We start from the raw sequence: 13457 nt of genomic DNA, 5'->3' as shown, positions 1-13457 counted from the left end.
ACACATGGTATATTAGAAAGACAAACATGTAAACAACCTGCATTGAATGTACAATAGGTACTACAACAGATGCAAGTATAGGAAGCATATGAAGAAAACTGTCAACTCAACCTGAAATGTAAATCCCTTGTTCTCAAATAATTTATAATCTCTTGAAGGGCCCAAGTATATATATATGAAAAACATCCAAAAAATTCAAACAGTACGTGAACAAATGTGAAGAATTAAATACCACAGGAAGCCAGAGTAAAATAACTGTAAACTACTGTCAACTGGAGAAGTATCACACAAAATACTTAAGCTTACCAGACGGATATGATTTAGATAGGCAGATGGAATACAGAAAGTCACTGTAAGCAAGTGGAATGACAGTATCAAGTCATGGAGATGGGAATACGTATGGCATGTGTGGGGAAGAGTGAAGCCACAGGCCTGCTAAAGCAGAAGGTTTGTGTTAAGATACAATGAATAGGTAGAGTGGGACCAGTTAGCATAGGGGCTTGAATGCCAGGGTGAAGAGTGTGGACTTGAGATGAAAAGTGTTTTAGGATACAGAGACAAATCAGGAGTTCTCTCTGACATAATACTGAGTCTTAACCTTACCTGTACTTTGGATGGGAATTATAGTAACAAAACCATCTTGCAGGTAATGTAGATGGATCAACCTTGCCAGGAAGCTTCCTCCATTTAAGACACTCATCACACTGTACCCATGTCTGGTCAGGAATCTTCCTGAATGAAGGAAAACAGAAGTATGACTGTGTATATCCTAGCTCTGTACTCTGTCTTACATTAGAAAAGCATAACCTAAAAATGAAAGAGCATGATTTTATATATGAAATGTGTTAGAAATGTTATCGTCCAGGTGTCTAAAATGTATATATCTTAAACTTCACAGATAAAATAATGACAGGACTAGACCAGATATGGATATGAAAACTAGTAGCAAGTTTTAACATGGTGAGCTACCATATTACAGAGGTCCATAGTACTTACCTTGGAATCTTATCCTTAAGCAAACAAAAGGATAACTTTAAAATTTATTAATCAGCAAAAAGTTTTATATATATTACAATATTACTAAAAAATAAGATCGATAGAATCATTTTATTTGCTTCTATCCAATCCCGTGATAGATTTGAAATGCATTTGTGAGAGTCATTGAAGCACCGTCATTAAAATGACTCCCCCTTTTCCCTGCAGGCTCCCTAGTCCTCCCTTTTTTATTTTCCTTTCAAGAAGTCTTTGTTCATACTTAAATCAAAATCAATATTAGGTTGATATTCCCAAAGTTAACCTTAAAAAGTAACATAAATTTGGGTTTCCCTGGTGGCGCAGTGGTTGAGAGTCCGCCTGCTGATGCAGGGGACACGGGTTCGTGCCCCGGTCCGGGAGGATCCCACATGCCGCGGAGCGGCTGGGCCCGTGAGCCATGGCCGCTGAGCCTGCGCGTCCGGAGCCTGTGCTCCACAACGGAAGAGGCCACAACAGTGAGAGGCCCATGTACGGCAAAAAAAAAAAAAAAAAAAGTAACATAAATTTGATTAAATTTCGTAACTAGAAATGGTGGCTCCAGTTCAACAACTGGGTTAAGTTATGAAGAGAAAATTCTTCCAGAGTTCTACTCTTAAAACACATGCCCATTCCCATCTCCTCTAGGAAGTGTAACCCAGTCACCTACACCTTAGAGTAAATTTGTTTCTCTGTAAGAGGAGATGATCATTATATAATAGAAGTAGTCAGCATCTAATATGTGAAAGGCAGACCAGGGTGGGAAAGGCGAAGGCTGGAGAAAAGACAGAAAGAGGGTAGAGGGACACCTAGGGCCAATTTGAAAAACATGTAATTTAGACTAAAAGATTTTGTGTATGTTACATTTACACTGCTCTTTAGTATACTAGACATTTCAATAGAGTGGTATGATTCTTTTATGCCTTAGTTCAATATTTTTCTTATCTATTTTAAATGGTGCTTTTTTTCTAGTTATAAAAGCAATATAAGCTCATATAGAAAATACAGAAAGATATAAAAAAGAAGTAAAAGGTGCCCATAAGTCTACTACTCAAATACAATGCCCTCTTCTTGTTCAAAACTGTTTTTAACAAAGAGAATTCATACATATTCTTGGATATATAGCTTCCTATCTCCTAGCTACAGGCTGCTCCAGCCTTGCAACCTCTAAACTCTAAGCTCAGGCCTGACCTCTGGTGTCTAAATATTTCTGTACAGTCACCGTTTTATTTAGAGCCAGAGAAAGGAGTTTCAGCCGTAGTGGAAGGGGAGAGGAAAGGTCACAGTAGCTTTGGTTTTACGTGCACACACACAGAAGAGTCTCGTGCAGAAGCGTGCCAATATTACTCCCTTGGGGACAAGCATTAGAGACGGTAAATCCCTCCCTCAGGTTACATGCAGACCATGGTAGATCCTCCCATCCAGGCAGATAGGAGAGACTTTTAGCTTGTGCTTGCAATAAGTAGGTAGTTGAAGGGGCTATGCCATATTCTCATTGCATCCTCCCAGAAGAGTGTCGTGGTTGAGAACCTGGGTTTGGGGGCCTGATTGCCTATATTTGAACATAAGTGGATCTACCACTTTTTACTTATCCAATCTTGAACAAGTTACTTAAGCTCTCAGTGTATCAGTGTCTACATTTGTAAAGAAGTAATAATATCATCTGTCTATCTCATAGGGTTGTTGTGATGATTAAATAAATACATGTAAAGAACTTAGACCAGTGTCCGGCATGTAAGTACTCAATAGATAATCATCATTCTGCCTACAGAAAAGGTTGTATAACATACATAAACACACTCCAGCAATATATGAACATCTGTTTCACTGCATTAATCACTGCTTATTTAAAAGGCAAAAAAAGGCATCTCAATTTGCATTTCTTTGAAAACCATGGATGTTGGACAGGAGTAGAGATCTTTAGAATAAGATATAGTGATATTCATACAGCAATCATGTTGCATTTAAAACAAAATTTTATATCAAACATTTGTCTGATTATTTCCTTTTTTTTTTTTTTTTTTTTTTTGGTGGTACGCGGGCCTCTCACTGCTGTGGCCTCTCCCGTTGCGGAGCACAGGCTCCAGACGCGCAGGCTCAGCAGCCATGGCTCACGGGCCCAGCCGCTCCGCGGCATGTGGGATCTTCCCGGACCGGGGCACGAACCCGTGTCCCCTGCATCGGCAGGCGGACTATCAACCACTGCGCCACCAGGGAAGCCCTGATTACTTCCATTTTTAAAAAAACATGGGTGCCTACCCCAAAATGAACCTCTAATCTTTGTCTTGATGGTATAATTGACTGTATACATGTTGTTACGCATCCTATCCTCTATATTATGCTCCTTTCCTGGCCTACTAAGGCATTTCATCCTGATCCACCATTCTGTGTGTAATCTCCTCTCTTAGATTCAATAAATTCTACATCTTTTTCTGACATCCTGGGTTCTCTACTTCTAGTCTCAAATTTCTTGGTACAGTTCCAACAATGTTCGCTAGTAATAAAGAGAAGGGAAATTGGCTAGTATTTCTGAACGCCGGAATGCCTACTATATGCCAGGTACTGTGCAAAAAAGGTTATGTCATCTAACTTAATATATTCAGAGAGGTGAAGTGACTTACTTAACCTAAGCTCAACCAACTATTAAGAAGCAGATCTAATAGACTTGTGGTTGCCAAGGGGGAGTGAGTAGGGGAGGGAAAGAATGGGAGTTTGGGATTACCAGAGGCAAACTACTATGTATAGGATGGATAAACAACAAGGTCCTACTGTATAGTACAGGGAACTATATTCAATGTCTTGTAACAAACCATAATGGAAAAGAATATGAAAAAGAATATACATATGTATAACTCAGTCACTTTGCTGTACAGAAGAGATTAACACAACATTTAAAATCAACTATACTTCAATAAAATCTAAAAACAAAGACTAACAGACATTTATCCATGATTTAATTTCATGATTTTTGCCTAATTATTTGAAAGTAGAGAATACACTAGTGAGTTATTTAGGGTTTTAAGTAATATTCATAATATTTATAGAACTTATAACCTTAAAGCAATTGTAATACATTAGATATTATATTGATACAATAAAAGTTTCAAGTTGTTTATTAAATAAAAAAGAAGAAAAAGATCTAGATTTTCAACCCAGGAGTGGCTGATTTAAATGGTCATCATCTTCTACTATATCATGCTGCCTGCAGGATAAACTGACAGTACTAAACTCTTCATATTTATGATCCAAATCACAGAAGTGTCAAACCAGAATGAAGAGGTCTAGAGAATGATGAAATTAGTACCTGTGATTTCCTATTTTTAGTTAATTAAACTTCCTTATGTGAAAAGCACCATCTTATCCCATTCCTTCCATTTGCTCCATAGACATTACCCCTAATACTTTTATATTCTAAATTTACTACTCACGGTATTGGCCTGACTATGGCTGAGGTCTCAAAATTCTCTTGGGAGGTCTTTTCCTTCCAATAAGCATTGAGCTTCTGGGCAAGGGCATTTATTGTCAACCTGAAAGAAAAAGAAAGAAACATGTCAATGTTGAGAATCTGTTGAATAATTCTGCAATCTTTAAGATGCTCCCATTTAACAGAAACCAGCAATTTAGAATATTCAGGATAGGTCTGAACATCTACACTTTCAGAAACTAGGATGGGAATGTACTGCCTTTGTAAATTACATGTCAAAATGACGAAGTCAGTTGAAAAGGTAAGATGGTCACAAGTCCTAAAAAGTACTGTGTTCTCCAAATTTTAGAATCATGGTGAGGGGAGCTGACATTAGAGACAATGATAGAAGACTAAATTGCAGATAAGTTGTTGGGGAGTTATTCAATTGTCAGATGACTACAGGTAAACAATTGAGGACCAAGTTGAAAGGCAGAGGATCAAATACTGCACCCTATCTATTACAAATCAAACACTAACTTAAAAATGTCTATATGGTTCTTCTTTGTCTAAATGCTGATCACAGCAGTTATAGCAACAACAGGCAACAAAGTCCCCTTCAACCTTCTACTCTATAGCTGTTAGTGGAGGCTATGCCCCAATTATGGCTCTTGCCCTTTCTCCTTTATCTCTCTTCCCAAATGAACAACAGCAGACCCAGGGTTAAACAATATAATGTGTAGAAAACCTGAATTTTACTTTTAAAAACTGCCAATTTCTAGTGACTAATTCCTATTTAATTCTACAACCCAGGATTACAACTTAATGTAGAGCTGTATACACCTGAAACACTACAAATTTAGTGTTTAGATCTCTTGACTCCCCGGATAATTCCCCAAAGGTTTTGTAGACCTCTTCTCTCCTTAAGAGGAATTCTTCCTTAACTCCACCTTACTCATATTAAATTATATTCTGACTACACAGAGAAGATTAAATCATATATGAGTTCCCCTATAAACCCTTAGTCCCCTCCAACCTACCAATGTTCCTACCTCTATGTTTATATCCTTCCCTAAAGTCACAGATGAAGAACTATTTCTTGTTTTCTCTTAAAATTTTACTTTAAATCTACTTTTTAAAAAAGATTACATGGGATTCTGGAAAGGTGATGGAGTAGGAAGCACCAGGAATCTGCCTTCCCATCTAGACAACAATTACACTGGCAGAATCTGTCTAATGTAACTATTTGGAACTCAAGAGTCTACTGAAGACTTGTAATTTCCAGGGGAATGCTTGGATGATAGATTGGCAAATTTCAGCTCTTAGCTACCCATCTCCTACCCCAGCCCTGTGACAGGCAGCTGTGCACACATTTCAAGACCAGCTTGCAGGAGCCAGGGTAGGCAAAAAAGACCTTGTCCTCCAAATATTGGGGATCTGTGCTCTGATCTCTGTTTGCTGCTCCTGATCACAGGATAATGTAATCCCATGGTAACCACAAGGGAAATAGCTATAAAATATACACAAAAGGAAATGAGAAGAATTTAAATGTTTCACTACAAAAAAAATCAGCTAAACATAAAAGAAGATAGTAATACAGCAAATGAAGGACAAAATATCTATAAGGCATATAGAAAACAAATAGCAAAATGACAGTAGTCCTTTCTTATCAGTAATTGCTTTAAATGTAAATGGATTAAACTCTCCAATCAAAAGACACAGAGTGATGGGTAAAATTTTAAAAAATGACCTAAATATATGCTGTCTACAGGAGACTAACTTTAGATACAAAGACACAAATAGGGTGAAAGTGAAAGGATATTCCATGTAAATAGTAACCAAAAGAGAGCAAGGGTAGCTATACAAATATCAGACAAAATAGACTATAAATCACAAGAGCTAAAATGGTGAAGCAATCCAAGTGTTCACTGATAAATGAATGGATAAGCAAACTGTAGTATATACATACAATAGAATATTATTCAGCCTTAAAAAAGGAAGGATATTCTGACATATGTACATCATAGATGAAACTTGAGGACATTACATTAAGTGAAATAAGCCAGTCACAAAAAGACAAATACTGTATAATTTCACTTTTATGAGGTACTTAGAGTAGTCAAATTCATAGAGACAGAAAGTAGAATGGTGGTTGCCAGGGGATAGGAGGAGGTGGGAATGAGGAGTTATTGTTTAATAGGTACAGAATTTCAGTTTTGCTAGATGAAAAGAGTTCTGGAGTTGGATGGTGGTGACGGTTGCATAACAATATGTATGTACTTAATACCACCGAACTGTACACTTAAAAATGGTTAAGATGGTAAATTTTATGTTATGTGTATTTTACCACACAAAAAAATTGAAAACTAAAGGAAGCAGATTATGTGGTTACCAGGGGTTGGAGAGGAGGGGAAATGGGGAGTGACTTCTAATGGACAAGGTGCTTCTTTCTGAGGTGAAGAAAATGTTTTGGAATTAGATAGTGGTGATGGTTGTACAACTTTGTGAATATACTAAAATCACTAAAGTATACATTTTTAAATGGTGACATTTATGGCACGTGAATTATATCTCAATTTAAAAAATAAAAATAAATCTCTGTTCTCATGTACTCGGGCAAAAAATATTGAGGTGAAATTTACATAGAGTAAAATTTATCTTTTTAACATGTAGTTCTATCGGTTTTAACAAATGCATACAGTCATGTAACCACCACCTCAATCAAGACACCATTCTCATGTATTTTGAAACCCCATTCCTTCTTGCAAAAACCTGGCTTGACTCCACTGTTCCAGTAATCTCTTTCCTTTTACTTCCCCAATCCTGGTATGTGGTCTATACCCACTATCTCCTCTTCATTCTCCTGTCTTAATCCCGTACAATCTAATTTCCACCATTGCCACTACACAAAACTGTTCCTTTCCCCAACCTCATTATTCTATCAACGATCCTGTCAATATGCCAGTCTACTAAATTTGAGGCTTTGAAGTGATCTTTGATACTTTCCTCTCTTTTATTTCCCTTATCCCATTATTAATTTATCATCAATTTTTAAAATAAATTTATTTATTTATTTTTGGCTGTGTTGGGTCTTCGTTTCTGTGCGAGGGCTTTCTCTAGTTGCAGTGAGCGGGGTCCACTCTTCATCGCGGTGCGCGGGCCTCTCACTGTCGCGTCCTTCTCTTGTTGCGGAGCACAGGCTCCAGAGCGCAGGCTCAGTGGCCATGGCTCACGGGCTTAGTTGCTCCACGGCATGTGGGATCTTCCCAGACCAGGGCTCGAACCCGTGTCCCCTGCATTGGCAGGCAGATTCTCAACCACTGCACCACCAGGGAAGCCCTCACCAAACTTTTTGATCTTTTTTTTCAGTATCTGTCACATACTTCCTTTCTCACAGCTACTCTTATTTCACACCTTCACCCCACACCTAGATTACTCAAATAACATATAATCCTTCTTTCAATCTATCCTGCACCCTCTTTCCAGATTTATCAACTGATATAATTCATGTAGAGCACTTTATAAGCCATAAAGCAGTATATAAGTGTAATGTACTATATTCTTAAGATAGAATTGTTTCAAGTCACCCCTCTACTTAAGAATACACAATGAATTCTCATTGCCTAAAGCATCAACTACTCTATCCAATGTCCCTCTAAGACAGAAGTTCTCAAACTATCTCGCTTCATGGTACCTTTAGTGTCCCAAGTTTTTCATGGCACCCTTAGGTCTAAAGAAATATGTACTGGTTCCAATTACTATTAAACGGTTATGTCGAAACAACTTAATAACTATTTATGTACTAAAATTTAGGGTCCATTTGAAAAATATATGTATATATTTTAAAAATATTTCTGTTTCAATCTTAAATAGCCACAATTACTTATAATGGAATGGGTACGCCTGTTGGATATTGTACAACTACTCAAACCTTGGAGTCAAACTGGACACAACTTCCCTCATTTCTTATTCAACATTGATTTTTGGTAATACTTGCTTTTTATCACAGCAATCATAAAAAACCCAGATTCACAAAGATATGATATAATCAAGAGGAATGTAAACATTTTTTACCTGAAAGTGGGGTGCTACCATAACAAATACCTAAAAATGTGGAAGTGGCTTTAGAATTGGACAGTGGGCAGAGGGTGGAAGAATTGGAGGAGCATTACAGAAATTGCCTGATTGCCTTGAATAGACTGTTGTTAGTACAAATATGGATGTTAAACACCCCACTGGTGAGGGCTCAGAAGGGCAGAGCATGGTCGAGAAAACACAAATTTCCTCAGAGTATATCTAAATCATTGTGAACAGACTGTTAGTAGAATTATGGATGTTAAAATTGTGGCTGGTGAAGGCTCAGAAGGAAATGAGGAACATGTTATTGGAAAACTTGAGGGAAGGTGATCCCCGTTACATACTGGCAGAAAGCTTAGCAGAATTGTGTCCCACAGTTAGGTGGAAAGCAGAACTTGTAAATGATAAAATTGGAAATTTAGCTGAGGAGACTTCCAAGCAGGCTGTTGAAAGTGTGGCCTGGTGGTTGCTTGCTGCTTATATAAAATGTGAGAGGAAAGAAATAAATTAAGGGAAGAACTGTTGAACAAAATGGAACCAGGACTTAATGATTTTGGAAATTCTCAGTTTATCCAGACTGCAAAAGATGCTAAAATTTAGAAAGATGCTCTAGAGAAAAAGCCAAGGCAGTGGCTGGACAACCTTTCGCTAATATCTCAGGAAGATCAAAAGGTCAAAGTATTCAGTCACACAAAAAGCTCTCTGAAAAGATTAAACACGTGAATCAGATCTCCACCACCATCTCAGCAGAAGCCAAGAACAGAAATAGGATTATCTAGGAAAGACATGTCAAGAGTCGCTTGTCTGATGGAGTGAATATCCATGATACATACTTGAGACCCACAAGGTTCTTGAGAATGGTATACAAGGACAAAACTGCTAGATTGGACTGAAAGGGACAGAGAGAGTATAAATGAAAGAAGGCATTTAGACCCCCAAAACTCGAGAGTTAAGAAACAGGCTGATGAAACTACTCAGCTACAAATACATGCATGCTACCTTTCAAAAAAAAGGAAAAATGAGTCTGTGGGTGGAGCCATGAGGACAGAGAACAGAGCCTTAAATCCAGAGGGTGGAGCTGAAAGCCCCAGAAGAGTATTCCCAGGCCTTGAAATTTAATGGAGTTAGCATGGAAATTGCTTGGAATCTGTGATTCCTTTTTCCTTCATTTTTTCTCCCTGTTTGAACTGGAACATCTATAACTGGTATCCTATGCCTGTCCCACCATTATATTTTGGGAGTAAATACAAAAAAAAAAAAAAAAAGACACACATCTGCAGATGGAGAGGAATTTTACCTCAAGATGCATCAGACCCAGAGTATCATCCATACCTGGTTTAGATGAGAAGATTTGGGCGTTCTGAGCTGATGACATTAAGAGTTTAGACTGAGCTGCTGTAGGAGTTGAGACTTTTGGGGATGTTGGGATGGGGTAAATGTATTTTGCATGTGTGATGTAAGTGGATCTTAAGGGGCCAGAGGGCAGACTGTAGTAGCAGAAAAATGGTCCTCCAAAGATGTCTATGTTCTAATCCCTGAAACCTATGAATATATTAGATTACATGTCAAGGGGGAAATCAGGTTGCAGATGGAATTAAGGTTACTCATCAGCTGAACTTAAGATAGGGAGATTACCTTGAATTACCAACATAATCATTAAGGGTCCTTAAAAGTGGAAGAGTGAGGCAGAAGAGTCAGAATCAGAGAAGGAGAGTGATGACAGAAGCAAGGTCATCAGAGTGTTATGATGTGATGACCCAACCCACCACTGACGGCTTTGAATATGGATGGAGGAAGAGGGCCATGGGCCAAGGAGTACTGGCAGCCTCTAAAAGTTGGAAAAGCCAAGGAAACAGATTCTCCCTTAGAGCCTCCAGAAATAAATGCAGCCTTGCCAACACCTTGATCTTAACCCAGTGAGATCTATGATGGACTTCTAACCTACAGAACTCGAAGACAATGTACCAGTGTTGTCTTAAGGCACTAAGTTTGTGGTAATTTGTTACGACAGCAACAGAAAACAATTTCTATTGCTTATAGGCAAGAGTCAATATCACTGTATTCCCCTCGAAAATTTTAAACATCCTGTGGCTCCTCTGTGAGTTCATTATGTGCACCTTGGCACACAGTTTGGGAACTGTGGCTCCAGGACAGGGGTCAGCAAACTACAGCCTGTAGGGCAAATCCGGGCCACTGCCTGTTTTCGTAAACAAAATTGTATTGGACACAGACACCGTTCATTCCTTTACTTATTGTCTACGGCTGCTTTCCTACTACAGCAGAATTGAGTAGTAGTGACAGAGACCATACGGCCCACAAAGCTTAAAATATTTATTTCCTGCCCCTTCACAGAAAAATTTGCCAACCCCTGCCCTAGGACAGGGCCATACTCTATCCATCTGACTTCACTCCCCTTCACTCTACTTACATCCCCTTATCCCCACTCCTCATATTCTTCCCACTCTGAGTTGCTGTCACTTAGCTCACGCTATAATTCCATCCTGGAATTCCCTTCCCTCCCTTTTCTAAACCTGTATCCTTTAAGCAAATCTCAAGTCATACCTTCTACCTAAAACCTTCCCTATCTGTTCTACCAGGGAATGCTTCCTATACCATACCACTTAGTTTTGATTGATCAAAGAGCAAGTTTATTGCTCTCTAAACTGTTTCGTGTCTGTGACAATCCGTCATTACAATTACACTGTGAGCTCCTCAAAGACAGCAACCATGTCTCGAATTTCTCTGGAAAACTCCACAAAATCTAGCCACTGTGCCATGTACCAGTGAGGTGTTCACTTAGTATGCATTGACTGCATTTCTTCAGCTGAAATTCACTCTAAAAATGTTATAAGTTTGAGCCCTGATAGTTGTAGCTGAAATCTGATATCTACAACTATTAAAAGTGATATTACAAATGATTTATTTGTAGACATTCCAGCAGTATGATGGCTGGTATCTCTTATAGCGGTTTTGAAATGTATAATAAATACTCTTAGGATGAGTTTGTGATAGCAGACAACCTTCTCTAATCGCCCTCTCAAATTCCCTTATATTTTAACTAAAGACTTTTTTCATTTAACATAAAATAAATTGAGTAAAAAGGGAAATGCTGCCAGAATTGGGATGAGTTATGCACACTTATTACCCTCAGAAGACTCTGTATGCAGGACAGTATACTAGTTTTCTGTTTTTAATAAAATGTGTAGCAGATATTAAGCTACTTAAGCCAGAAGTCCCATATGTTTAGCTGAATAAACCTACTCTCTATAGAATACCTCCATTTGGTTCCCCTGCCATCACCTCAAACCCATCATACTGAAACGAAACATCACAAACCAAGCATCTAATACCTCTAAACTTTAAAAGCTAGATTGGGGGGTGGTGGAGATGGCTTAAGAGGATGTTACATAATTTTTAATATCTAACATTTGGATTTCACAAATCTTAACTATTTGGTTAATCACCAGAAATTCTCTATTCCTTTCACTCAAGAGAAATAGAATGACTTGGCTCTGAGACTTTTGTCAAACTGATGTCATTCCTAAACTTTCACTCTTGTGACTCAAGTCCTAGTCAAAGATCTCCATTATGTGCCAGACTCATATTTAAAAGACCATTTTACTTAAACTAAGGGCAGGTAGTTATTATAATCATTGAGCAGCCCGAGTGACCAAGAACCAATTACCTTGAAATTAATCTGGGGTTGTCATCCAAATAGTTCTCTGTCAAATACTAAACCTAAAATTCTTATGGTTTCATATAAATTAAGGCACAACATTCAACTAATTTTATTACAGTTTTGGACACCAAAAAAAAGAGATTTGGGGAAATACTTTTCCCCCACTCTAAGAAAAGATTTGCTACTGAGATTTCCAGAAAAATGACACCAAATGTCCTCATGCCTTCTTTCTCCATCCTCCCAGAACACCCTTTGCCATTTCAAATACTTCCCTGTGCTTAGAATGTCCTCCCCCTCTTCATCCACCTAGCGAACTCCAATTTTTCCTTGAAGTTTAAGCTCAAACATATTCTGCTCTGTGAATCCCTTTAGGCATATTTAAAGCTTCTTCCCATTTGGCATACATCCCCCATTAAAGCAATTATTCTATAGGTATTTAAGTTTCTTATTTACATATATCTCATCCCATTTGTTCATAGGCATCAAGGATTCTTAACTTTCATTCTTATGTCCCTAATACCTGGCACAGAGGAGATATCTCACAATACTTGATGAAAGAAGGAATGTATGATCCATCCCTCCCCACAAGTTTTAAAACAAACTATTATATCCTGGCTTTAACAACTCCCTTCTTTGCCTCCTAAAAATATCCTTACTGGTTCAGCCTCAATGTCAAGTTCCTTTCTGATTCTTTATTGGTCTTACCTATTAAATCTAGATGCTTCCGGAAAAACACACGTTTTTCCTGCTGCTCCAATACTTTCCTCTCAATCTGTTCACTGGCTTCAAGGAAATCTTTCGGAACAAACTTCAAACTGCTGCTTTCCCCACAACATATTCAATAACTTCAGATCCACTCATCTCTTTTCATTAAGATCAATTCCAAGGCTCTTTGTTTCACCAAAGTATTTTACTAAATAACCCCTATGCTCTTTCCCTAATTTTTAAAGTTAAGGTTTACTTCAGTTGGGCTCCATACATCATGTATCAGTAAGCTTTTAATTTAAAAATCAAATCCTTTTATCTCTAATCTTGGAAAATAGATTTGAAAGGATTCTCAGTTAACTTATGTGGCTGGCTTTTAGAGATGATTTTAGAGGTTTCAGAGAATAGAATCATATCTGAACAAACCATCAGAAACACCTCAGGTTGGGAGTGACTCACCGGTACTCCTTGGTGTACTCAAAGTCTTGTTTGTTGTAGGCAGGTTTTAAGAAATTGCACTCAATGACTCCAATTACTCCCACACCTTCTCCATGAGTTGGCTTACAAGAAAAATATTAATTT

The 13457-nt window shown here is 38.0% G+C and overlaps 1 protein-coding gene across 3 annotated transcripts in view; it reads right to left on the bottom strand.

Moving 5' to 3' along the window:
* The window catches only part of MORC4 (MORC family CW-type zinc finger 4), a 50688-nt gene that overhangs the window by 16795 nt on the left and 20436 nt on the right, over positions 1-13457 (bottom strand). For all 3 annotated transcript variants that reach the window (XM_060003068.1, XM_060003069.1, XM_060003070.1), the window contains 3 exons: positions 13335-13435; positions 4440-4538; positions 604-732 (listed from right to left, as the gene is read on the bottom strand). In XM_060003068.1, coding sequence (XP_059859051.1) covers positions 604-732; positions 4440-4538; positions 13335-13435 — 329 coding nt within the window. The remainder of the gene's footprint in view (positions 1-603; positions 733-4439; positions 4539-13334; positions 13436-13457) is intronic.

The sequence above is a fragment of the Delphinus delphis genome, chromosome X (assembly GCF_949987515.2).
Source record: "Delphinus delphis chromosome X, mDelDel1.2, whole genome shotgun sequence".
In the NCBI taxonomy this organism is placed as follows: Eukaryota; Metazoa; Chordata; class Mammalia; order Artiodactyla; family Delphinidae; genus Delphinus; species Delphinus delphis.
The sequence above is the reverse complement of the archived record's forward strand: the minus strand, read 5'-3'. Positions and strand labels throughout refer to the sequence as shown.